This window comes from Lathyrus oleraceus, chromosome 4, assembly GCF_024323335.1.
Source record: "Lathyrus oleraceus cultivar Zhongwan6 chromosome 4, CAAS_Psat_ZW6_1.0, whole genome shotgun sequence".
Lineage (NCBI taxonomy): Eukaryota > Viridiplantae > Streptophyta > Magnoliopsida > Fabales > Fabaceae > Lathyrus > Lathyrus oleraceus.
In genome coordinates this window covers 253,611,337-253,637,833 of record NC_066582.1, presented here as the reverse complement: position 1 = coordinate 253,637,833, position 26,497 = coordinate 253,611,337, and the positions used below count along the sequence as shown (strand labels likewise).

Sequence of the window (26,497 nt, the reverse complement as noted above, 5' to 3'; positions counted from 1 at the left end):
CTCATGAAAATTTGAGGGAATAGATAATAGAAATTTGTTCACACTCGGGGCTTAACTTAAAATAATAGATTTTTTTTTTTTTTTAATAATTAAAATATAATTAAAATAACAATGGAGGGAAAGGTACATACTTGAAAAATGAAAATAGAAAGAACATGGTTTCCCCCCCCCCCCCCCCCCCCCCCCCCATACTTAAACTAAACATTGTCCCCAATGTTTTAAGGAAATGAAATACAATATGGAAAGGAAAAGAAAACTACAACTAAGGCTGCCTTCCGCCTCTGGTTCTTGGACCTGGTGATCTCTGACGTAAGTCTAAGTTGTCGAACCTGCTGAACAACTCAGTAAACCGCTGGTCGGTTATGGCATTCCTAGCATCCTGTTGTTGTTGCATTTGGCGCATCATTTGCATCATCTCGACATTCTGTGCCTGCATACCATCAATAGCATTCATGATGTCGTCGTTGGTTGCAGGCCTTCTTCGTCGACGACGTTGGGAGGATGAGCCAGTTGCATTACCGGAAGAGTTGAGCGGGACTGACTGTTGTGTAGGAGGATGATCACCTTGCTCCATTGCTTCAAACTCGTCCGTGTGCGGGTTTGTTTGTGAAGGCTCGGTGGCTTCGGGAGCGTTTAGATCATAGAGGTGGCGGTCAGGGTTTGTGACATCAGTTAGGGTGATATTTGGTAGAACAACGCTTGGGACTGCTTGGTTGTTCACCATAAGATAATATCCTCCGCCTACTCTGTTCTTAATCAGGCGGCTGGATCGACAGTAGCTGATATCCATAGATAGGGGAGGTAGAGATTCTAAAGTTTGGAGTTTATCCCCTAGGTTTAGGCCAAGTGCTATGGTGGTGATTAATCCACCAATTATAAAGGGTTGCCGGCCTCTAGCACATAAGGTGCGGATATGATGAAATAGAAAGGAGGCGGCGTTTACCTGAGTATCCGGTTCGAAGACGCATTGGAGGAAGAAAAGCTCCTTTGAGTTGACCTTGCTGTTGTTCGGTCTTCCAAAAACTGTGTTTTGCAAGATGCGGATAAAGTACCGGATAGTGGGGTTATGTATATGGGAAAGAAGGAGCTCTTCCCAGTTGTAGGTATCTATACGGAAATTTTCTTGAAAAGGCCGAAAACGTCAACTGTGTTCCAGTTTGAGTTTGGGGGATTCTGGGGTGTACCAGACCTTCTATGGGGAATTGTAGCATGGTACTCAATTGGTTTTGGGTTAAGGAGTACTCGGTGTTAAACATACGGAAGGTTGCGGTACCGGTTAAAAATTCGTCTTCACCGGTGGAGTGGTGTAGTCGTATGAACTTAAGAATTCTAAGGTTAGGGATGGGTAGGTGGGTTGATTATGAGTGCAAAGGAAGGTTAAGTTGGCTAGGCGGAGCATCCATTCGATACCTTGGAGTAATCCTAATTGTTGTAAACAAGTTAAATCGGGATACCTGGTGGAAACGACGCCTCGCTGTTGGAAACGCTCGAATTGCTCCCTTTGATAATTTTCATCTTCGGATCGGAAGATGATATTTCCGAAATTCTGATTTTCTGCCATTGTGATGAACGAATTTTGAATGAGTGATTTGGAAAGAAAAGAAATGTATTTGATAGGAGAGAATGGTTTGTGGTGAATGAAGGAAGGTTTGGTGGGTATTTATAGGAAAAGAATTTGGAAGTTGGAAAGGAGGTGGTTGAAAAGTGAATGAATATGGGTAAATGTGAATAAATGGGGAAGATAAAAAGTTGAAGGGGTGTAACGTTCGTCTCCAACGGCTCCTTAACGTTCACCTAGTCTGAAGGGCGTTACGCTCGTTACAGGTGCATGACGGGCGTAACAGGTTCTTAGTGTGACGTCCGTGACAGAATGTGTGACGCTCGTCACACTGTCTGTTTGGCCAATGTTCAGCTAGCGTCCTTCAGGTAAGTTATTATATATTGTTATTATTTTATTTTTTTTGTTTTCTACTGAATGATTTATTCTGCAATTTAATTTCTCCTGCATGCTTATTTTACTTTGTATAATAATAAGTCATAGGTAGCAACAGTAGAGAACATAATAGCTATTGCATGATAAAATTAAATAAATAACTTCCATAAAATGATCATAATGTAATATTGGAAAGAAGAACAAAAGAAATGCGAAACGGAAACAAATGCGAACATGAATTCAAATAACATTAATGAATAATCTAGCTTAAAACTAAATAACTAAGAAAAACAAATAAATACTATCCATCTGCACGATCTCTGGCCGGAGGAGCAAAAGAGTTAACACGATGTAGCAACTCGTGAAACTGATCTGTCATACTGCTCATGTATCCTAGAACTTCGTGTCTCATGTCAGTAAATTCTTCTCTGAGGGCGCCTTGTTCTGACATCAAAGCTTCAATGGCGGTGTTATAATCAGTTCCGGGCATATGATGTCGGAGGTCGGATACTGCTGATTCTTCGGTCTGAACAGGCTGAGGAGGGGGGTCAATATCATAATAGCCAGATGGTGTCTGAGGGTCAGATTCAGCATGAGGGATCTGGTCATCATAAGTCTCATAGTCATCACAAATCTCATAGTCCTAGATGGATTCAGTGGATCTAGCCGGAGAGGGGGTTTCGTTCAGGTTGTAGAGCCAGTTACTGCGGTTATGAACACTAGTCCTAGGATCGGGCATGGTGAAAAGGCAAAGAACTTGGTTATCAATAATAAGCTCAAACTCGTCAGACCCTAGGTTTGCTATAAACATAGTGTTGAAGAGGAAGGGTATACTCATAGTAGTAATGCCACAAAAAGGGCTTAGGTCAAGCATAGGCTGACGTAATCCAATAGCATTACCTATCATAGTTATCAAACCGCCTATTCGGATTGGTGCTCGCTCATCCTGGATAAGGTGGTCCATATTAGCTAACATAAAAGTGGCACCGTTTACTGGACGGTTCTGGGAAGCACAAAATATGATGAAGAGTTCATCACGTGAAACTGAAGTACTATTGGCTTCTTCCCAAATAAAGTGTGGGTCAGGATCTTATGGAAATAGCGAAAGGCCGGGTTGTGTATGTTTCCAGGAGAGAAACTCATGTTCCTCGGGCTCGTCATTTCCAGTCAACTTACCCCAAAAGTGTTCAAGTTCTCTATATTCAAAAAGTTCTTCCTGGCTTACTGTGAATGTGTCAAAGGAGGTAGGAAAACCCAAAAGGTTGGTAAAGTCTCTAATATTAAATTGGTACTCCATGTTGAACATTCTGAACTGGATAAAACCTCTGCTAATTCCTTTTCCATGGCTGGGTAGATAGATTAATGAGCTAAGGAATTCTAGTGTGAGTCTCCGGTAGGTGGTGAAATGTCTCAGGATAGGGGATGTCTCCCATCCTATCTGATTCAGCAAATACAGGACACTTTGTCTCAGTCCAAGGGCAGTCATAGCCCAATCATCAGCATATAAACTAGGTAGCATCTCTCTAGTGGCTAGTTCTTCAAACTTTTGTTTCTGAGCCATTCCTCTGAATTTGATACCCATACGATCAATATGTCCCATCTGGTTAGTGTTAGCTAGAGAAAAGAAAACATGAGTTTTAGTCAGGATTTGGCCAAATGCCGAAAGAAGAAAGAAAAGTTATTATTAAATTAAAATGAATTAGGAATGAATACTAAACAGAAATTAAAAGAATAATTAAGGAAGAAATAGGAAGATAATAATAATAATAAAAGGAAATAATAAAATAATCGTGGGTTGTCTCCCACTAAGCGCTTTGTTTAAATGTCGCAAGCTCGACAAAGAAACTGTTAAATATAATCTATTAATCCTGGAGGCGTTTCGTCTAAGTGTAGGATTTGCGAATCTCCATTGGTTTCCGCATAGTGATAGTGTTTTAGACGTTGCCCGTTTACGGTGAACGGTTCTGTGGATTTGCCTTTAATTTCTATCGCTCCACTGGGAAAGATGTTAGTGATATGAAAAGGTCCTGACCATCTGGATCGTAGTTTTCCCGGGAATAACTTTAGTCTAGAGTTAAATAAAAGGACTGCGTCGCCTTGCTTGAAGATTTTCCTTGATATACGCTTGTCATGCCATTGTTTTGTTCTTTCTTTGTAGATTCTGGCATTTTCATAGGCGTCTCTTCTGAGTTCCTCTAATTCGTTTATGTCAAGGATTCTCTTTTCACCGGCGGCTTTATAGTTTAGATTCAGGTTTCTAATAGCCCAATAGGCCTTATGTTCTAACTCTACCGGGAGGTGGCAGGATTTTCCATATATGAGCTTGAATGGGGTCGTCCCTATGGGGGTTTTATAAGCAGTTCGGTATGCCCACAAAGCTTCTGGTAATTTCAATGACCAATCTTTCCTTGAAGTGGCGACTGTTTTTTCTAGTATTTGCTTGATTTCTCTGTTAGATACTTCCACTTGTCCACTGGTTTGAGGGTGGTAAGGTGTCGCTATCCTATGTCTCACGCCATATTTAAATAATAATTTTTCGAGTACCTTGGATATAAAGTGCGATCCACCATCACTGACTACTATTCTTGGGATTCCAAATCTCGGAAATATTATATTCTTAAAGAGTCTAGTTACTACTCGGGTGTCATTTGTTGGAGAAGCTATAGCTTCGATCCATTTTGATACGTAGTCAACTGCCACGAGTATGTATTTGTTACCGAAAGAGGATGGAAAAGGTCCCATGAAGTCTATTCCCCACACGTCGAAGATCTCTACTTCCAAAATACCTTTTTGTGGCATCTCGTCACGTCTAGATATGTTTCCCGTGCGTTGACATCTGTCACATTCCTTAATAGCCGCATGTACGTCCTTCCATATAGTTGGCCAATAAAAGCCTGCTTGTAGGATTTTAGAGCAGGTCTTGGATGTACTTGTGTGTCCACCATAAGGAGCGGAGTGGCAGTGTTGGATTATATTTTCTACCTCTTCTTCGGGTATACATCGACGGAAAATACCATCGGGGCCCCTTTTGAAAAGTAAGGGATCGTCCCAGTAATAGTGTTTTATGTCGTAAAAGAATCGTTTCTTCTGCTGGTAGGATAAAGTGGGCGGAATTATTCCGGCGGCTAAATAATTGACGAGATCAGCGTACCATGGTGTGACAGATATAGCTAAGGTGGTTTCTACTTGCATGTCGGAGTTGTTCTCTTCCAAAGTAGCTATAAGTTTATCGTACGAGAAATCATCGTTAATTGAGGTTCTTTCCGGTTCAAGGTTCTCAAGTCTAGAGAGGTGGTCTGCTACTACGTTTTCAGTTCCTTTCTTGTCTTTGATTTCTAAATCGAATTCTTGTAGCAACAAGATCCATCTTAGGAGTCTAGGTTTAGCATCCTTTTTGTTAAAAGGTACTTGATAGCAGCGTGATCAGTGTAAACTATTATTTTGGCTCCGACCAAGTAAGAACGAAATTTATCTAGCGCAAATACAACTGCTAGGAGTTCTTTCTCGGTAGTGGCGTAATTCATTTGCGCTTCATCCAGGGTTCTGCTTGCGTAATATATAACGTGAAGCTTTTTATCCTTTCGTTGTCCTAAAACAGCACCTACAGCATAATCGCTGGCATCGCACATTATTTCGAATGGTTCATTCCAGTCGGGTGTCTGCATTATGGGTGCGGAGATCAATGCTTGCTTAAGCGCTTGAAATGCTTTTAAACAGTTATCGTCGAATATGAAATCAGCATCTTTCATCAATAGACCGGTTAAAGGTTTAGTTATCTTAGAGAAGTCTTTGATGAATCGTCGGTAAAAACCGGCGTGTCCTAAGAAGCTTCGTACTTCTCTCACAGTTTTCGGGGGTTGAAGGTTTTCGATTACCTCTATTTTGGCTTTGTCTACTTCAATTCCTCTGTTCGAGATGATGTGTCCTAAAACAATTCCTTCTTGCACCATAAAATGGCACTTCTCCCAGTTAAGTACTAAGTTTACTTTCACACATCGCTCAAGAACTCTTTCTAGGTTTTCAAGGCATTCTTCAAAACTTTGTCCGTATACGGAAAAGTCATCCATAAATACTTCCATGATATTTTCGAGAAAGTCGGCGAAAATTGCCATCATGCATCTTTGAAAGGTTGCAGGAGCATTACACAGGCCAAACGGCATTCGTCTATAAGCGAAGGTACCAAAAGAGCATGTGAACGTTGTCTTTTCTTGGTCATCAGGGTGAATTGGTATTTGGAAGAAGCCTGAATAACCGTCTAGATAACAGAAATGTGAATGTTTTGCTAATCGTTCTAACATCTGGTCAATGAATGGTAAAGGGAAATGATCTTTTCGGGTTGCTTTGTTTAGTTTCCTATAGTCAATGCACATTCTCCATCCCGATTCGATTCGTTTAGTTATAGTTTCCCCTTTTTCGTTTTCAATAACGGTTATGCCTCCTTTCTTTGGTACTACGTGTACAGGACTAACCCATTTGCTATCAGATATAGGATATATAATACCTGCTTCTAATAACTTGGTTATTTCCTTCTTTACTACCTCACTCAGGATCGGATTTAGTCTCCTCTGGTGTTCCCTAGAGGTTTTACAGTCTTCTTCTAACATGATGCGGTGCATACAAATAGAAGGACTTATTCCTTTAAGATGATTGATGTGGTAACCTAGTGCGGTTGGATACTTTCTTAAGATATGTAGGAGTTTTTCTGTTTCGAGTCTTCCTAGGTCTGCATTAACTATCACAGGTCGTTCAAGTTCTAAGTCTAGGAATTCATATCTCAGATTTTTGGGGGGTTCAGGTTAGGGGTTGGTTTGTTAAGACATTGCGTGGGGTCCGGTGTTATTGCTGAACATTGGTTAGATTTGTCTTTTAGAGGATAGTCTGATGATTTGTCTTCTCCTAACTCTGCTTCTTTTATGCATTCATCGATGATATCCATGAAGTAACATGTATCTTCTATTGCAGGTGCTTTCAAGAATTGGGAAAGAATGAACTCAATTTTCTCTTCACCTACTTCGAAGGTGAGTCGTCCTCGTTTTACGTCTATGATTGCACCGGCAGTTGCTAAAAACGGTCTTCCCAGTATAATGGGTGTAATATCATCTTCTCTAATGTCCATAATTGTAAAATCAGTTGGAATGTAGAATTGACCTATGCGTACGGGAACGTTTTCAAGAATTCCTACAGGATATTTTATGGAACGATCTGCTAGTTGCACAGACATTTTGGTTGGTCTTAATTCTCCCATTTCCAGTTTCTTACATATGGATAAAGGCATAACGCTAATTCCGGCTCCTAAATCGCATAAGGCTTTGTCGATGACAAATTTTCCTATGTGACAGGGTATAGAGAAACTACCCGGATCCTTGAGTTTAGGAGGCATGTTTTGGATTATAGCGCTACATTCGGCAGGAAGTGTAACGGTTTCGCTATCTTCAAGTTTCCTCTTATTAGAAAGAATTTCTTTTAAGAATTTAGCATAGGAGGGCATCTGCGTAATAGCTTCGGTGAACGGAATTGTAACGTTTAATTGTTTAAGGAGATCAACAAATTTTCTAAATTGGCCCGCATCTTTGGTTTTAACAAGCCTTTGAGGGTAAGGGATAGGTGGTTTGTAAGGTGGTGGAGGTACATAAGGTTCCTTCTTTTCTAGGGTTTCCTTATTACTCTCTTCCTTTTCCTTAGGTTCACTTTCCTCAGTTGATTTCTTAGGGTTTTGGTTTTCTATCCTTGGATCAGACGGTCCTTCCACTTCCGTTCCACTTCTTAATATAATTGCATGAGCGTGGCTTCTCGGGTTAGGTTGGGGCTGTCCAGGGAATGTACCAGTTGGGGCAGCAGTAGGTGCTTGTTGTTGAGCTACTTGTGATATTTGTGTTTCCAGCATTTTGTTATGGGTAGCCAAGGCATCTACTTTGCTTGCTAGTTGTTTAAGTTGTTCGCCAGTGTGTACATTCTGGTTTAAAAAATCTTTATTGGTTTGTTGTTGGGAAGCTATAAAGTTTTCCATCGTGATTTCCAAGTTGGATTTCCTAGGCGCGTTATTGTTAGGCATGGATGGGTTCGGTTTCTGATATCCCGGAGGTATAGCTGGGGCTTGATTTGGAGACTGTCCAGGTGCGTACAAAGCATTATTACTCTTATATGAAAAGTTTGGATGGTTCTTCCAATTTGAGTTATAGGTATTCGAGTAGGGGCTTCCTTGAGCATAGTTTACTTGCTCTGCTTGGATTCCTGTCAAGAGTTGACAATCCGTAGGAGTGTGACCTTGGATTCCACAAACCTCGCAATTCTGAGTTATAGCAACCACGGCGGCTGGAGGTGATACGTTTAAACTTTCAATTTTCTGGACCAAAGCATCCACTTTTGCATTAACGTGATCAAGGTTGCTTATCTCGTACATGCCAGTTTTCGTTTGAGGTTTTTCCACCATTGTTCGTTCGGTTCCCCACTGATAGTGGTTTTGGGCCATGCTCTCGATAAGCTGGTAAGCATCAGCATAAGGTTTGTTCATTAGTGCACCACCTGCAGCGGCGTCTATTGTTAACCTTGTGTTGTACAAGAGACCATTATAAAATGTGTGAATTACTAACTAGTCTTCCAAACCATGGTGTGGGCAAAGTCTCATCATATCTTTGTATCTTTCCCATGCTTCGAAAAGAGACTCGTTGTCTTTCTGTTTAAATCCGTTTATCTGGGCTCTTAACATAGCTGTTTTGCTTGGCGGAAAGTATCGGGCAAGAAAAACTTTCTTCAACTCGTTCCATGTGGTGACTGAGTTGGAAGGAAGAGATTGAAGCCATCTTCTAGCGCTATCTCTTAATGAGAAAGGAAAAAGACGAAGTCGAATTGCCTCTGAAGTGACACCATTAGCTTTAACAGTATCAGCGTATTGGACAAATACGGATAAATGAAGGTTTGGATCCTCGGTAGGATTTCCAGAGAATTGGTTCTGTAGCACAGCCTGCAACAGCGAAGGTTTAAGTTCGAAGTTGTTTGCTTCGATAGCGGGTGGAGCAATACTTGAATGCGGCTCATCTTGCGATGGAGCGGCGTAATCTCTAAGAGCACGAGCTGGTTCTGCCATCTCGGTTATCGAAGGAAAAAGGTTTTTGAAATCAGGAAGTTCTATAGGAGGGAGATTGTTTGCAGCACGATATTCCCGAATTCGTCGTAAGACTCGGAGATATAGTTCGATATCGTTGATTCGTAAATAGAGCGGTTCGCCTTGAGAGCGAGTGCGTGGCATACAAATCAACGAAAGAAAGAATAGAAGAAAAAGAAACCTTAGTCTCTACAGCATAACGGAAGAGTTACGATATCGATTAAATAAAAGTCCCCGACAACGGCGCCAAAAACTTGATCGCTCGACTTCGTGAGTCGAGAATGGGGTACAAACTGCAAGTGCACAGTTCTATCGCGTAGTTTTAAAAGATATCGATCCCACAGGGACTTATGAATCGATATACCGTTATCTAAGGTTACTTCGTAAAGCTAAGGTGAACAATGTTTGATTGTTTGGGGGAAAGCTAAAAACTAAACTAAGATCTAGATTAAATATTAATAAAGCAGATATCGGTATGCAGTTCGTCGTAATTAGGGAATCAATCCTTCGTCGGTCTCTTGGTTTTAAAATAAATCTTTTCAGTTGACTTTATTGATTAAAAGTTTTATCTCAAACTCTCGCTCTATTGAATAAACCATGATTTTATGTTAATGTAGCTGTCACGTATAATTAAGTCAAAAACCATTTTTTGAAAGCAATACAGTCCATAGAAACTCTTTTCAAGAAAACGCCGACCGTTTAAACACCCTTATCTCAAACTCTCGCTCTGTTGACTTAGGTTATATAGTTAAATTCGAATGCTTAACTCTCGTCCTCACATTCAATCTTTAAAAATACTTTTGGAAAAGATCGGAATTTAATTAACTCTAAAACTTGCTCTCGCCCTGATCTAGAATTAATGTCTAATTTACACTGTCCAGTTAAAACCTCAAACTCTCGCTCTATTGATTTTAACTTCTTTATGTCTTTTACTTTCGTAAAAACCTTTGTTATTAAACCTGTAAATTTAAACCGTAAAAAGAGTGATTTTAATTCTAAACTTAATTTAACCGACTTAGTTTTTATTCCTTCATTCCGCTTACTTTACATACCGATACCTAAATAAATTAGCCAGACATGCTAAACAAACTAAAATATTTATCATGCATAAACAGACTCATCCCAGGCAGATAATATAAATAAATAATAAAACAAAGCATTAAATAATAATTAAAGAACCTGAATGAGGTAAACAATAGTCTTGAACACTTCACCACAAGCCGGTAGGATTTGTTCTTGGATTCTTCAGTTAAACAACAAATTAAAACGAAGGAAATAAAACTAGATTCTAACGTAAGGTTAGATCCGGTAAAAAGGTGTACAATAGTTTCCGGTGTAGAAACTATTGTACGAAAAGAATTAACTAAATGCTAAAAGGAAAAAGGAAAATAGAAATTGCAAAAGAGATAAAGTAGAACTCGTAAAAATAATAAAGAAACAATGCCTAAGCTGCTGGAAAAATAAAATATGCAAAAGCGAAAACGGCAAAGGAAAAATGTGGAAAAGCTCCGGCACCCCTTTGGTTTTTGCAAGTGGCTATTTATATATGTTTGAGTAACCGCTTCCGCTGCCAAAAAGTCTTCAACGTGGATAAATGCATGGCGTGGATATAGGGCCCAACACTCCTCAACGTCTCCTCAACGTCTCTGAGGCGTTCCTTGCGCCAAAAATGTAGGGGAATGGTGTGACGTTCGTCACACCATGTGTGACGTTCGTCACACCATGTGTGACGTTCGTCACACCATGTGTGACGTCCGTCACAGGAGTGTGCAAGGCGTGACGCTCGTCACGCCCTCTGTGACGTCCGTCACATGCACGGCACCTGCGCTTTTGTGTTTTGGGCTGGGCTTTGACATTTGGTTCATTTTCTTTCCTTTTTGTACCTCCTTTTCTTCCATTTTTACTTGTGCTTCAAAATAAGCCACCTGAGACAAATAGGAAGAAAATACCGCGTAATATCTAATAAAATGAAGTGAACTGAAATAAATAATAATAAAATTTAATTGAATTAAGTCCAAAAATATGATATAATTTCGTGTTATCAATATCACTTTCAATATGTTATGTTTTCTAAAACAAAGCATAAATCATGTGCAGATTAATGAGAAATAAACCCATTGAAAATAATGACCATGTGCCCTCTCCCAAATTTGAATTCATTGTATATGAAGAGGAAGAAGAGACTAAGGAAGATGGTGATATTCCATAAGAAATTACTCGGTTGCTTGAGCACGAGGAGAAAACTATTCATCCATATAAAGAGCCTGTCAAACTGATCAACTTGGGTTCTACAGAGAACAAGAGAGAAGTCAAGATTGGGTCACTGCTTGGTGAAGAGTACGTTGATGTATTTGCTTAGTTGTATCGAGATATTCCAGGATTGGATACTGATATTGTAGAGCACTAGTTGCCGCTTAAAGCAGAATGCCTGCCAGTGAAACAAAAGTTAAGAAGAAGTCATCATGATATGGCTGTCAAGATTAGAGAAGAGATGCAGAAACAAATTGATGTCGGTTTCCTTGTGGCGTCTATTTATCCTTAATGGGTGGCCAATATTATCTCGGTTCCAAAGAAAGGCGAAAAAGTCAGAATGTATTTGGATTATAAAGATATGAATAAGGAAAGTCCCAAAGATGATTTTCCTCTTCGACACATTGACATGTTGGTAGACAATACAACTAAGTTCAATTTTTTCTCCTTTATGGATGGATTTTTAGGGTATAATCAGATTAAGATGGCACCCGAGGACATGAAAAAAAACATTTATCACCCTTTAGGGAACATTCTACTAAAGAGTGATGTCGTTCGACTTGAAGAACGCTGGTGCTATGTACCAGAGGGTTATGACTACCCTATTCCATGACATGATGCATAAGGAAATCGAAGTATATGTGTATGACATGATCGCCAAGTCTAAGACTGATGAAGATCATATATAATACTTGTTGAAGTTGTTCCAGCATTTGAGAAAATTTAGACTCCGCTTGAATCCAAACAAATGCACTTTCGGTGTTCGTTTCGGGAAGCTTTTGGGTTTCATTGTCAGTCAGAAAGGCATAGAGGCGGATTCAGATGAAGTCAGAGCTATTCGAGATATGCCTACACCTAGAACATAAAAGAAACTCAGAGGATTTCTCATATGTTTGAATTATATTTCCAGGTTCATTTCTCATTTGACTGCCACTTGTGAGCCAATATACAAGTTGCTTCTTAAAGATCAAAGCATAGTGTGGAATGAATATTTTCAGAAGGCTTTTAACAGTATCAAAAGTTACTCTCTTGAGCCTCCTATTTTGATCTCTCCAATGGAAAGGAATCCCCTAATCATGTATTTAATAGTCTTGGAAGGATCGATGGGCTGTGTCCTCAGAAAACAAGACGAGACGGGTAGGAAAGATCCAGATTGTGAATTCTGATATTTTTTGCTTGAGAAAACTTATTATGCCTTGGCATGGGCTGTCTGACGCCTCCGACAATATATGTTGAACCATACTACTTGGTTGATATCCAAAATGGATCCTATCAAGTATATTTTTGAGAAGCATGCGTTGATAGGAAGAATTTTCCGTTGGCAGACGTTGCTATCAGAATATGACATTGAATATCGTACTCAGAAATCTATTAAAGGAAGTGTGTTGGCGAATCATTTGGCTCATCAACCGATTGAATACTATTAGCCTATCTAGTTTGAATTTCCGGATGAAGATGTTATGGCCATTAGACGTAAAGATTGTGATGAACCGGGACCTGAAAAAGGACCAGAGTCGGAATCTCGGTGGGGTATGGTATTCGATGGAACTTCTAATGCATATGGTCATGGATTTGGAGCTATTATAATCATCCCTTGAGGTTCTCATATTTCTTTTAATTCAAGGATATGTTTTGATTGTACAAATAATATGGAAGAATATGAAGCATGCATCCTTGGCCTCGAAGAAGCTATTGATCTCAGGATTAAGATCCTCGATGTCTTTAGGGATTCAACATTAATTATCAATCAGATTAAAGGTGAATGAAAACTCGTTATTTGGGTGATTCCATACAAAGATTATGCTAGGAGTTTGTTTCCTTTCTTTGATAAAGTCAATTTCTATCACATACCTCGAGAGGAGAATTAAATGGTAGATGCTTTAGCCACCTCGTCCTCCATGTACCGGGTAAATTTCCGCAATGAGGCACCCAAAATTACGATCTGACATCTAGATAGACATGCTCATGTGTTTGCAGCAGAAGAGAAATTAAATGATAAACCATGGTATCATGATATTCAGTATTTCCTCCAGAGTCAAGAATACCCAGCTGGGGCATCCGGTAAAGATAAGAAAATCTTGAGAAGATTGGTGTACAACTTCTTTCTTAATGAGGATGTGTTATATAGAAGGAATTATGACATAGTCTTGCTCAGATGCGTGGATAAACATGAAACAAACATGTTACTGTAGGAAGTTCATGAAGGGTCCTTCGGTACTCGTGCCAATGGACATTCTATGGCTAAAAAGATGATTATAACCAATTACTATTGGTTGAAAATGGAATCCGATTGCTGTCAATTTGTCAAGAAGTCTCATAAATGTTAGATATATGCAGACAAGATGCATGTGCCTCTGACTCTACTCAATGTTATTTCGTCTCCGTGGCCATTCTTTATGCAGGGAATTGACACGATTTTCATGATTGAGCCCAAAGCTTCAAACATACATTGTTTTATTTTGGTAGCTATTGCTTACTTAACCAAATGGGTTGAAGCAAAATCATACTCCAATGTGAATAGACAAGTGGTGGTCTGGTTTATCAAGAATCAAATCATTTACTGATACGGTATTCCAAGCAAGATCACTACTGACAATGGTTCAAACTTGAACATCAAGATGATGAGAGAACTCTGTGGAACTTCAAGATTGAGCATCACAATTCTTCACCTCACAGACCCAAGATGAACGAGGATGTTAAAGCAGCGAATAAGAATATCAAGAAAATCCTGCAGAAGATGGTTGTAACTTACAAAGATTGCATGAAATGCTTCCTTTTGCTTTGCATTGATATCAAATGTTTGTCCTTACTTCAACAAGGGAAATTCCCCTTAGTCTATGGAATGGAAGAAGTGCTCGATATAGAAGTTGAGATCCCATTAATGTGAATCTTGATGAAAGCCAAGTTGATCGAAGTTGAATGGTGTCAAAACACATATGACCATTTGAATTTAATTGAATAGAAAAGGATGACATCCTTATGAAATGGTCAGTTGTACCAAAAGAGGATGAAGAATGCATTTGATAAGAAGGTCAATCCTCGTAAATTTGGAGAAGGTGACCTCGTGCTTAAAAAGATCTTTCCTCCCCATAATGATTCCCGAGGAAAGTGGACTCCTAATTATGAAGACCCATATGTTGTCAAGAAAACCTTCTCTAGACGTGCATTGGTTCTTACAACTATGGATGGTGAGGAGCTTCACAATCTGGTGAATGCCGATGCAGTCAAGAATTACTTCGACTAAATAATAAAAAAAACAACTCTCTAAGTTGAAAACCCGAAAGAGAGACTTAGGCAAAAATGAGCGTCTCGCTGGACTGAAAACCCGAAAGGGCAGTCCATGCAAAAATTAGAGACATAAACATAAATAATTCATCTTGGTAGATTGAAAACCTGAAATGGAAATCTAGGCAAAAATTAGGGATTTTATGGCAAGTAACTATATCAGGAAAGGCTTGATCACTTGAAGCAGCAACATCATCGATCAGGAAGTCTCAATTTAATCTCTCTCAACAAAAGCTTAATTACAAGAATTCAAAGTTGTTAGGGAGAATAGTGGTCATTGTATTTCAATGTAATCTTTCCATTTACCATTTTCCAATTTTTTTAATAATCCAATGAGTCATGCCTTTTATGGACTACCATTCTATCAATAAAGTTCTGACTTTTTGTCAACTAATTTCAATTCTTATATAGTTGTTTCTTTTGCAAAACATTATTTATTTTCGATAATAATTTTTGAAACAAAGTTTTAATAACGAACATGCTTGAAGTGCGGAATTCAGATTCCCCATCATATCTTTGGTTTGTTAATCTTATCTTCTCCAACGGATTTGTTGTCAGATAATGACCTCCTTCAGCCCATTTTGTTGTTGTAATGTTGCTTTGGGGTTTCTCCCATAACAAAGCTAGCAAAAACTTCTATGCCCTCAAACAACTTTTGATTCCTAAAGATTTTTCAAGTTTCCCCAACGGATCTTTTATCCCTGACGGATGATGTTTATCCTGGAAGGTGTGGCAGAGTCATCATCTAATCGATATTTGGACGAGTATCCGGTCTGTTGATTACTTTGGGGTTCTAGTTTTTTCAGTGTGTGTTGTGTCAGCATAAACATAATATTGCATGTATTTTTGACATTCCTAAATTATTACCATGCATGGCCGAAGGCATATTCGTGTTCATTTGCATGTCCTTGGTGTCTCTAATCCACTTTCCCCCTAAAAGAAAGTTCATTTTCTATTTCCTGACCGAGAATGTGCCTCATAGGAAGAATTGTATTTCAGTTTCCACCCCCCCCCCCCCCCCCCCCCCCCCCACCAACTCATTTTTCTGGATGGAACAAATCCACAGTCGAGTTCATTCCTTGTCCGCTAGAGTCTTGTTCGACCGCTTCTCTCCATTTCATGCCCGGGTTGAACTTTGGTTCCCTGCAGAACTTTTTTGACCTCTCTTGGTTGGAAACATAGACGACGAAGAAAGCGAGTTTTACACCTTTTGGAGCATGTTTTTCTCAACAGGTAAGACTTGTTCAATGAATGAAGAATTTAATTCCTCAACAAGTATCATTTCAGCAATCTCCCTGAAATTTTGTTCAACAGCAAGTGGCAGTGTCTTTATTTGAGAAGCTTGTTTGTTCATGAAATATCAATCTTTATCTCAACGGAAAGTGAAAATCTCTTCAGTTAATTCCCGATAGAGAAACGTGTTGTGACTCAATAGATCAAAGTTAACACGTGTTCATTCTCTAACAGGTGGTTGTCTCTTTATTTGAGAAGTTTGTTGTGATCCCTACCAGAGTCAAAACATATATCTCTAGCAAACTGAGCCTCGTTCTAGGTTGAAGACCGGAAGTCATAGGAGGTACCCTTTCCAGATGGAATACTTAGTTAAAGAAGCAACTGAGACAAATAAGAACTTTAATATAAAAAATCACCCTAATAAAAAAATACTACATAAAATAAATCATCCTTACAAAAAAATGCTAAAAACAATATTTTTCTTTTATAAAAATACCCACTTTTACAATTCTATAATTCTACATTATTCATAATATTCTCAAGGACATTTCACATTTCTTCCAGGTCCACCAAAGTAAAAGTAATTCCCCCACCCATTATTAGTCCCTTGTTGAATGTTATAACAATTTGGGTGATCAGCTACAACCTTAAGATCTGGCAAAGGAATCAAGCTATTATCAGAATCCACAACTTGCATATTTCTAAAATATGAAGCTTTTGCAAAACCCTCTTCTGCAAAATGTCCACTGCCCATTTGAGTGGAAGTGTGAGACCCTGATGACATTGAATTCACTATTTCTCCACCAAATTGAACCATAGTTGCATGATCCTTTAAGTGTGTGAATAAAGTGGATGGCCAATAACCAATTAATTCTCCTGATCCATATTCAAGCCACCAATTCCCATGCTTTGGATCCTACTCAAAAAAGAATGGTGTGTTTCAGAAAAATAATCTTAAAAGAGATAAAGCACACAAAGTGCACGCGTGTAATAATGTACCAAAGTAGTAAAATGAATAAATATGGTACACATAAATTTACTAGCATTGGAACACTTGAAAATTTTCTTCATTATATTGTTTTTCTCCTTTTTGTGTTATTATCATTTTTCTTTTTTCAAAAGAAATTATTATGTTGTGAACATGTTATCATAACCTTACCCTTGCTTATAACATAATTCTACATAATATCAAACATTTGATAGCATATAATAACACTTTCATAATAATGAACTGCTCCACGCCCCCACCGTTGACATTATTTTTAGTTTATACTTTAGATTTTCCTTTGAGCTTTGACTCATTTATTTTAATACTCTCTCTTGTCTCTAATATAAGTAAAAATTTATTTTATATAGATTAAATATATTAATTATTTAATAAATCAGAAAAAATTATTCACATTAAAATTATTATATTTTGATCTTTATTTTCACTTGTTCAAAAAATTATTCTTTTTTCATTTTAAATAAATTTTTTCCTTATTTATTTTTATAAATTTAAATTGGCGATATGACATAATATTTAACGATATAAAATGATCAACAATATTAAAATTATTCTCTAAAAAGTTAAATTTAAAATTTAAAATTTATTAAATTTTATAGTTTAAATAGTAATACATAAATAATTATATTACCAAAATAATTTTACATCAATATATCATATTGTCAATTTCGAATATAGTAATTTGAAGCAATATTAAAAATATCAATTTTGTGAATGACTAAAAATAGATTGACCAAAAAAAATTATTCTCAAGAACAATTTTAATATTTTATTTATAGCATAAACTACTAAATTAACTTATTCCTATAATTTTGAATATCAATTTGCAGAAAATTACCTTCCAAATCATTAAGCTAATATCAAACTGCCCTCCATTATATGTAGAAGTTGGAGAAATTGCAGCTCCAATTGCAATTTTACTACTAGTTTGAACAAAGCCAGAGCAAAGTAAATTGTAGCAACCAGTTCCTTGATATGCATCACTCTGCAATTATTACTTCTATCATTTTTTATTTTCAATAATTTTTTATATTAATGGATATCTTACATTTGAAGCAAACATAAATTAAATATCATATAGTTTTTTTCATATCCTTTTCTTCAATAAATTTACTTACTGTCCAATAAGTAAAGAATCTAGGGTAGCTGTCCCCATAAAGCTCTGGACTGACCTGTATAAAAATTACTTGGATTTAGCTTCTTTGCTTAAATACAAAATATTGATTTAAATGATAGGAGGTTCTTGACATGCTAACAGCCTTTTTAATGCTAAACCTAATTGAATGCTTTGAATGCTAGAAATTTTTTAGTGTCAATGATAAGTTAAAGTACTCATTCGAGTCTTAAATATCAATACACATGTATTATTATTTTTTCAAATAAATTCCTAATTAATTTTAAATATAAGATTTTGAGATATTTTATAAATATACAAAGTATTTTTTTTTAGTAGACCTCTGACTTTTTTTAATAATTAAGATGTTTTCTATGTGCAATTGTTTCAATTAATCTCTCTATTTCATTCTTTGAAATAATCATTTATACTTCAAATAAATACATGAAATATATATTTTTATTAATAGAAAGCAAATTAAATATATAAATTCAAGAAAAAAGGATAATAGTAAAGTAACGAATATGGAGTATAGCGGTGTTTTAAAATAGACAAAACTCGATTAAAAAAATGTCGAAGACACAAAAGGTAACCGATAATACCAACACATAAAACAAAAACAATCTTATACGTGGACTAAATTAACACATCGTCAGAGAGAGACAACTGAAGAAAATAATTTTGACCAAAAAATAAAGAAGGACATCTAGCCACCTAACACACCTCTAAAATGTAAAGGCACCACATTCTCGGTCACCCTCTCAGTCAAACAAAAAGAAGACATAAGTCAGAGCATGACAATTGATTGACTCACTTCAAAGTTAAATCAATTATCAAGTTGGTCAAATCATTAACTAAGAAACTTTTCTGACAAAAAATGATTTTGATATGAATTTTTTAAATAATCCAGACCAACTAATGATAGATCGAAAGTAAAACTAGATGAATTTTCTTACCTTGCCCAACTTTGTAAAAACCTCAAAAACCCCTAAAGTCTAGTATGAAACAGATAAAGGCATTCTCAAGGCAACCTCACAAAAGACAAACAAATGACAAACAAATGGTTTATAGACTCGATCTTCTCTAAACACACTGCACACCCCAATCTATCAACAAACTCAATTTAATGCTTAAAAAGATTTTGCCAAATCAAGAATCTATCTTAAAACATCGGTTAATAAAAAACACCACTTTAAAAAGCACCCGACAAGGAACCACCTACTTAAGAATCATAGAAGAAATAGAGATATCCTTCCACATAGACTCTCTATCATCAAACAACTTTCATCTCTAGTTACTTAACAGACCCAAATGAATGAACCTCAAATCCTTAATACCTACACCCCTTAAAATTTATTAATGTCCATACATTGTCGATATAATTTTAATATGAGAAATTACAAATACATAATACGTCCCTTAAGGTCAATTAAAATCATACTTACAACATCTTTAGTTTTAAAAGATACAACTACCTTCTATAAATTATCAATAAATAGATAAACACTTCTATTTTTCATTAACATACTACAAAAAAGTTGATATTTACGAACGAAAATAAACGTTATCTATACCTACAATATTTTTTTCCTTACTATAACTACAACCTTTGTTGGTATGCACTATATGTCTAACTAAATGGAATGATTAATTAGATGAAGTAATTAATGAGAGTAATTAACATGCCTGCCAACCAGCTTCAATGGTATTGAGATCTTCTCCAAATGAACCAGCTATGACCCATATTTGAGATAAACTGAATTCATATTGACTTTCCACTTGTGGGTCCCACACGTTTATGCCAGCCTTTGCTCCATAGTATTCATTTCCACTCACATACCCAACTGCATGCTATGCAACAATAACAAACAAACAACATTCAAGCACATGGTACATTAATAAACTAAAAAATCATTTTAAAAAATTAAAGTTAACTACCATATGTAAGAAAAAAACACACAATAAATCATGAGACCAAAATTCCAAGTTTACGTTGTATACAGTGATGGCATAATACCTCATGTCCATCGCCAGTAGTGTCCCTTCCAACACGTTTTAGTTTTCTTCCAAATGTGCTAATAGAGCAACCTCTTAACATGTCTTGTTCTTTTATTCTTCTTATAGGAATTGTTCCTTCCGGACACGATTCACCCGATAAACTCCATAATTGAAAATCATCGCTGAAATTATCGAGTCGGTTATGTTCTCTTGGTTTATCAGGAGGAACCTGTGAATTACAAAGTAGAAATACATATAAATTTAAAAGATATTTTTAAATTTTCTTAAAGTAAAAGAAGACACATTACCAATGGTTTTTGTCCTTTCAACAGAGGATGATCAAAAGCTGGTTGTTTATGAGACGGAACACAATCTATAATATCACCATCAAAACTCTGGAGAGAAAAAAAACACAAACATATGAATTTGTCTCAAAAGTTTTAATGAAAGATTCAAGATATATTTTGACATACATGAATTGTCTTAACAGGAGGCTTGTTGATCCTTTGAAGATGAATATTTATGGTGTTCTTCAACTTGTGAAACTCTATCTCTGGTAGAAAAGTTTGGTTTTGATCACTTGTTTCTGAACAATAAACATGACAAACCAAAGAAACAAGGAGAGAAATATGTAGGAGGATGGAGATGATTGGAGAACTAAAATCCATGTTTTGTTTTGTGTGTGTTTGTCCACATTTATGTTGTCTTTTTGCATTGGCAAAACAAATTTGTGTGTTCCTAGATTTTGGTTTTCTCCATGGAAACATATATATTCCCATATCTATCAAACATAAATATATGAATAGTATTTGTAAGACAATTTAATCAAGAAAATATTCTCTCTCTTTCTTGAGTACTTATATCATATATGCTATACAGAATTGCAAAGATAAGGAATCTTTTTTTTATTAACAAAAAAAAGTTTATTATTGAAAATCTTTAAGCACTTGAATACATAATATAATATTTAATATAAGAAAAATATAAAATTCATTAATGTTTTATTTATTAATTAAAATATTTAATGAAAATGTAAAATGTATCTTGACTACTTTTTTGTATTCCTAAAACTATTTTTTATTTTATTAAAGAATGTATTGGATATGAATAGGTGTCAAAGGTAAAATATCCATAAATATATTAAATAAAATAAGGAAAAGAAAGCCATAGACATAAAAACACTAGATTTGTCTACTCATTAAATTAATGGGTCAATGCATCATTAGATAGATGTGTAATATGTTTTTAAATTTGTAGTATATATAAAAATTATTATTTAAAAATTAGTATACAAGTGTCACATCTATACTACAGCTTTCTCTCAAATATATAAGACGTTGTAAATGTTTATTTTGACTTGCCATATTGAAGTTTTGTTAAAATAATTATTTTATAAGAATTAGGCTTCCTAGATATTTATTATTAATTAAATTGATATTAATAGTTATTTTATTTGTCTGTATGAAAAATAAATACTTTATGAAATACTTATTAATATTAATACGAGTAAAAATTAATTTTGTTCCTCACAAAAATGATAGGATTTGGATTTGTTATGGACCGGTTAAATGATCAAATAGTTGAGGCGTATTCTTCCTCAAATTCGCTCCACTTGACGTAAAGCATAAAGTCAGTTAAGATATATTTTTTAATATCCACTTATCAATACACATCTTGAATCTTGAATTGACTGTGTGTTGAAGTATTAACCTTGTAAGTTCACCCTCGTGCCACCGTATCAGAGATCAACACCATTTGTTCGAGATTCCTCTTCAATGAATTACATTCATTTCTAGTTTCAGAACTGAACAATGGTGTCATTTGTGGGAATCGACTTTTGATTCCAGCGTCATCCATAAGTTCGTGCTCGCTCTCCAATTTGCAAGTTCATAACCTATGCAGGTTATCGAATCATAAACGATCAGAACCGAATGCGAGGTTATATTACGTTCAATCCAATTGATCATCGTTTCAACTTCGACTCGTCGAATTTCCGAATTTCTAATTCTTACGAAAACTATACGAAGTAAAAGAAATAATGATCATATATCCAAATCCAGATTTACGCTATAATTACCAAAGAATGGAGGTAATTGCCTTCAAGCACTACTAGAAAATATACCTTCGGTGACACAATATTACAACGCATGTTTTTTTTAATTTTATTAATAAATTTTTCATCACGGTTCCTAAAAGTAACCCTGGTCATAGAATTTGGATAACAAGATTTGAATCTCAACATCAACATTTTTCCATTTTTTCAATAAAAATATGCGCGTGTCCCTTCACATTCATTGTCATTTAAAAATTGAAAGTATAACAACTACAATTGTTTGATTCAATTGTGGTTTTATGTTTCATATTTCACTACGGTCGAAGGTTGTGAAGTTACTTCCCACAAAATTAAAATATAACAGGTACTTCATTTCGTTCATTACGCACAAGGGTAACCTAGCAAGCGAGACAACAACGATACCGAAATCTTCACCATCTTCAATCATTTATGGAAACGAAATCGCCATCCTCTTCGAATCACAGTACGTTACCATTCTCTCTATCTGAAGCTTCTGAATGTTTATGTTCTTCGCTAGGGTTATTTATCATTCTATCTCTCTGATGCTTCTGAATATTTACGTTCTTCACTAGGGTTACTGGTTTATTTTTTTAACAGATAAAAGATATTAGAATGTTGTGTGTATTAACATTGTCATATGTATTATTCATGTTGCCATGTTCATGTCACTACGCCAAAAACTGGAATAGACAGCGCACCTTAGAGGGTGCTTTCTTAAAGAAGCGCACTCTAAAGTGAAGAGAAAAAATAAGGAGCGAACAATTGGAATAGACAGCGCACTTTAGAGGGCGCTTTTGTAACAAAGCGCCCTCTAAAGTGAAGCGAAAAAATAATGAGGAAATGGAGGGACACCAATAGAGGGCGCGTTTATGAAAGCGCCCTCTAAGGGTACCCTTAGAGGGCGCTTTTAAAAAAACGCTCTCTAAGTCCATGTACATTTCCAGTTTATAAGGCGCTTTTGGAAAGCCTTAGAGAGCGCTTTCAGAAGCGCCCTCTTAGGCCCCCTTTAGAGGGCGCTTTCTTAAAGAAGCGCACTCTAAAGTGAAGAGAAAAAATAAGGAGCGAACAATTGGAATAAATAGCGCACTTTAGAGGGCGCTTTTGTAACCAAGCGCCCTTTAAAGTGAAGCGAAAAAATAATGAGGAAATGGAGGGACACCAATAGAGGGCGCGTTTATGAAAGCGCCCTCTAAGGGTACCCTTAGAGGGCGCTTTTAAAAAAGCGCTCTCTAAGTCCATGTACATTTCCAGTTTATAAGGCGCTTTTGGAAAGCCTTAGAGAGCGCTTTCAGAAGCGCCCTCTTAGGCCCCCTTTAGAGGGCGCTTTTTTTACAAAAGCTCCCTCTAAGGTCCCCTTTAGTAAACATTAAAATTATAACATATACTGCATGTCTCTTTATTTTCCCTCTCTATATGATATTTCGTTTACGTAACTGGGTTTTCTCTCTACTGCGATTACTCTCTACTGCGATTACTCTCGTCCTCCGTTCGTTCTCCCTCCCTCACCGTCGTCGTTGCCGTCGCCTTTTTTTGCTGCTGCGTTCACGTTCACTGAGTTATCTGCGTCCACCGTCGCTGTTCACTTTCTTCTCCATCGTTACCGTCACCTTGAAGGTATTTCTCTTCTCCATCGTTACCGTTCACTTTCTTCAGGTGTTTGATTAGAGCATTTTCTAAACTGAGTTTTACATTTTGTGCATTATGTTGATTAATGTTGTTTAGGGCAAACGAGCACTATATGGTGTTCATGAGCACCTTGTTGTAAGGTTTTTTATTTCTGATTGAAAACTGATGTCATTTGGAGTGTGTTTGAGCTTGTGCTTGGAAGTTTGATGATTATGGATGCAAGTTTGTTCATGTTCCAAACACCATAAGTTTGCATTGGTCTTTTGTATGCAGTAGGTGTGTGTGAGTTTGTATTCAATAATGATGAAAAAAAGAGAGAGTTTAGATTGTTGTAACATGAGAGAAATGGAAGGTATATGAATGTGTTTTTTGTGTAGCTTCACGAATATGGTCATTGTCTTACTTGGGTCTTATTGAATCATTTCTATATTACAGATAAAATGGCTAACCAAGACGATGCCCATGACGCGAGTGGATCACGTAACAATGTTGAAAAAGAAATCAAACGAGGATTGACTGTTATGAAGTCAATCATTCGTGCAAGAGACAAGGGTGAAAAATTCGAAGTACATTGGAGTGCTGAAGACCAACTAATTGAGCCTAACGGTTCAATGTTGGCAAGTTACATTGGTTCCCTTGTTCGACAACATATTCCGATTACATGTGATAATTGGAGAAGTCCGGAATTGAAGGTTGGCAAAGAAAAAATATGGTCCGAGATACAGGTACTTACCATATATTATTATATGTTTTTTTTGTTGACTATTTGTTGACCATATATTGTTATAATATTACTTATAATAACATACTCCATTTGTATGTTTTTTAGAGATCCTTTCACATCGATGAAAGCCGGCAAAAATATTGTATTCAATTGGCCGGAAAAAGACTCCGAGGATTTCGATCCTTTTTGTCCAACAAATTTCTCAAGGATGAGGAAGGAAACTTTGTTGAAGCAGAACGGCCAATAAAGTATGCGGAGATTATTTCAACCGAAGAATGGGATAACTTTGTCGCCAAACGAAGAAACGAAAAATTCCATGTAATGTCTATTAATTATGGTATTATACAATTGTTAAGTTACTTGGTTCTAATATGCCTTAAACTTTTTTATCCAGGAAGTAAGCGACAAAAATCGGAAAAGGGCATAAAAACCCGTGTATCCGTACAAAAAAGGGCGTACGGGATATGCACGGTTACAACAAAGAATTGTGAGTATATTCAAATGCTATGAGCTTATACATTGTCACAATATGTTATAATTGATGATCTTATAATCTGATTCAATTTGTAGCTAGCCGAGGAGAAAAGTGACGCAACATCTCTTCCGGAGCACGTATTGTGGAAGGCTGCTCGGGTTGGGAAGGATGGGGCTGTCGTTGAAGCGGTTCAAAATGTTTATGACGAATGTGTAAGTATATGTAACATTATTTCTTTAATTATATCGAAAATTTTGTTAGACATATAATTCATTTTTAATCTCCTCTAATAATATTTCAGGAGACTTTATCCCAAACCTTACCTTCAACCGAGGTCCAGGATTGCAGGAGCGTACTTAGTCGAGTACTAAATGTTCCTGAGTATTCCGGTCGTGTGAGGGGTAAGGGTTTTGGTGTGAATCCGTCGTCATTTTATAAAAAACCAAAAACAAAAAATCCTACCAACAAAGAGGTGATGGAGACCTTGGCGGAGTTAAGGGCACAAGTACTCGAACTGCAAAAGGAGAATGCAAGGTATAGAGAGGAAAGGTGCGGTTCCGAGGCAAAAGATACTAGTGACCGAGCTAGTATCAATTGTCAACCGAAATTTATCGAGGTAATTATATATGTTATTATGAAATTAAAATAGCACTTTTTTACTTGACACATATACACGTTAACAATAACATTTATTATTGGTTTAGGGCATTACACCTTGTCAGTTGTATCTATCGTCACCAACTTATCGCATAGTTGGCAAGGGAAAAGTGCACAACACTTCGGGTGAATTACTTCACCATAATCCCCTCCCGGTGGGATATATGAAAGTTTCGGTTGACCTTGTATTAGATACCGACGCGCTTCTACCATTACCTGACGTTGTTTCAGAGACAACGTTGATGCGAGATGCAGTCGGATCCTTTGTTGGATGACCGTCAGATCTAATTTTCCCAGATGCCGAGGTATATATGTTCTAAATGATTATGAATATTTAGTATTCACATTTCAATTCAGCTACAATTATGATATTTAATCAATCCTTATTACATGGTAATGTTAGACTCCTACAAGACCCACACATAAAGCTGGTAAAGGGATTTCAAGACGCATCGAGTCAGTTGCATCTCAAAAAGAGGTACAAATATATATACCCATTGAATTATATACGCAACGATTCTGTTGCATCACAAAAAGTCATGATTTAATTTATATGAATTTTTAGGTTCCCGGTCGAAAGTTGAAAAAAGCTGGTAACGATATTCCAACGACGTCCGGGACAAAATCTCAAATTATGATGCGTCTTGAGAAAATGGTGGAAGAGTCCGATATTATGCACGGCGCCATCCGTAGTGTAGATTTTGATGAAGGTGTTTTCGGAATTGCTCATTCCGAAATAATTGCAAAGGAGGACATGCAACAACTTTTTGAACACGAAGAATTGGGCATCGCTGTCATTCATACATACATATGGTACTCCGATCAATCTATTATTTACTTAGTTGAACAATTTATTTACACATTTCAATGAGTAGTCTAATGTTTATTATGTTTCTATTTAAGGTATATGTATGTAACATTGATGCGGGGAACTGAATTGTGTAACCGATTCAATTTTATTGCTGCTTCCCGTATCAACACAACGTTAATAACGAAAAATCCAACATCCGTAAAGAATGA

The 26,497-nt window shown here is 36.6% G+C and overlaps 1 protein-coding gene, 1 long non-coding RNA gene and 1 pseudogene across 2 annotated transcripts; 2 read left to right on the top strand and 1 right to left on the bottom strand.

Moving 5' to 3' along the window:
* The first annotated feature begins 8,532 nt into the window (after positions 1 to 8,532).
* On the top strand, positions 8,533 to 8,632 carry LOC127076987 (uncharacterized; annotated as a pseudogene).
* A 7,633-nt stretch (positions 8,633 to 16,265) lies between these two features.
* On the bottom strand, positions 16,266 to 20,776 carry LOC127074930 (uncharacterized). The gene is made up of 7 exons (XM_051016349.1): positions 20,395 to 20,776; positions 20,230 to 20,316; positions 19,941 to 20,150; positions 19,610 to 19,774; positions 17,928 to 17,981; positions 17,648 to 17,794; positions 16,266 to 16,719 (listed from the first exon to the last, which is right to left on the bottom strand). Exons 1-7 carry the CDS (start codon positions 20,698 to 20,700, stop codon positions 16,342 to 16,344), a joined length of 1,347 nt encoding a protein of 448 aa, XP_050872306.1. The 5' UTR covers positions 20,701 to 20,776; the 3' UTR covers positions 16,266 to 16,341.
* A 4,873-nt stretch (positions 20,777 to 25,649) lies between these two features.
* On the top strand, positions 25,650 to 26,256 carry LOC127135419 (uncharacterized). The gene is made up of 3 exons (XR_007808547.1): positions 25,650 to 25,782; positions 25,881 to 25,955; positions 26,043 to 26,256. It is a non-coding gene; the product is annotated as an uncharacterized LOC127135419 (long non-coding RNA).
* Positions 26,257 to 26,497: the final 241 nt, after the last annotated feature.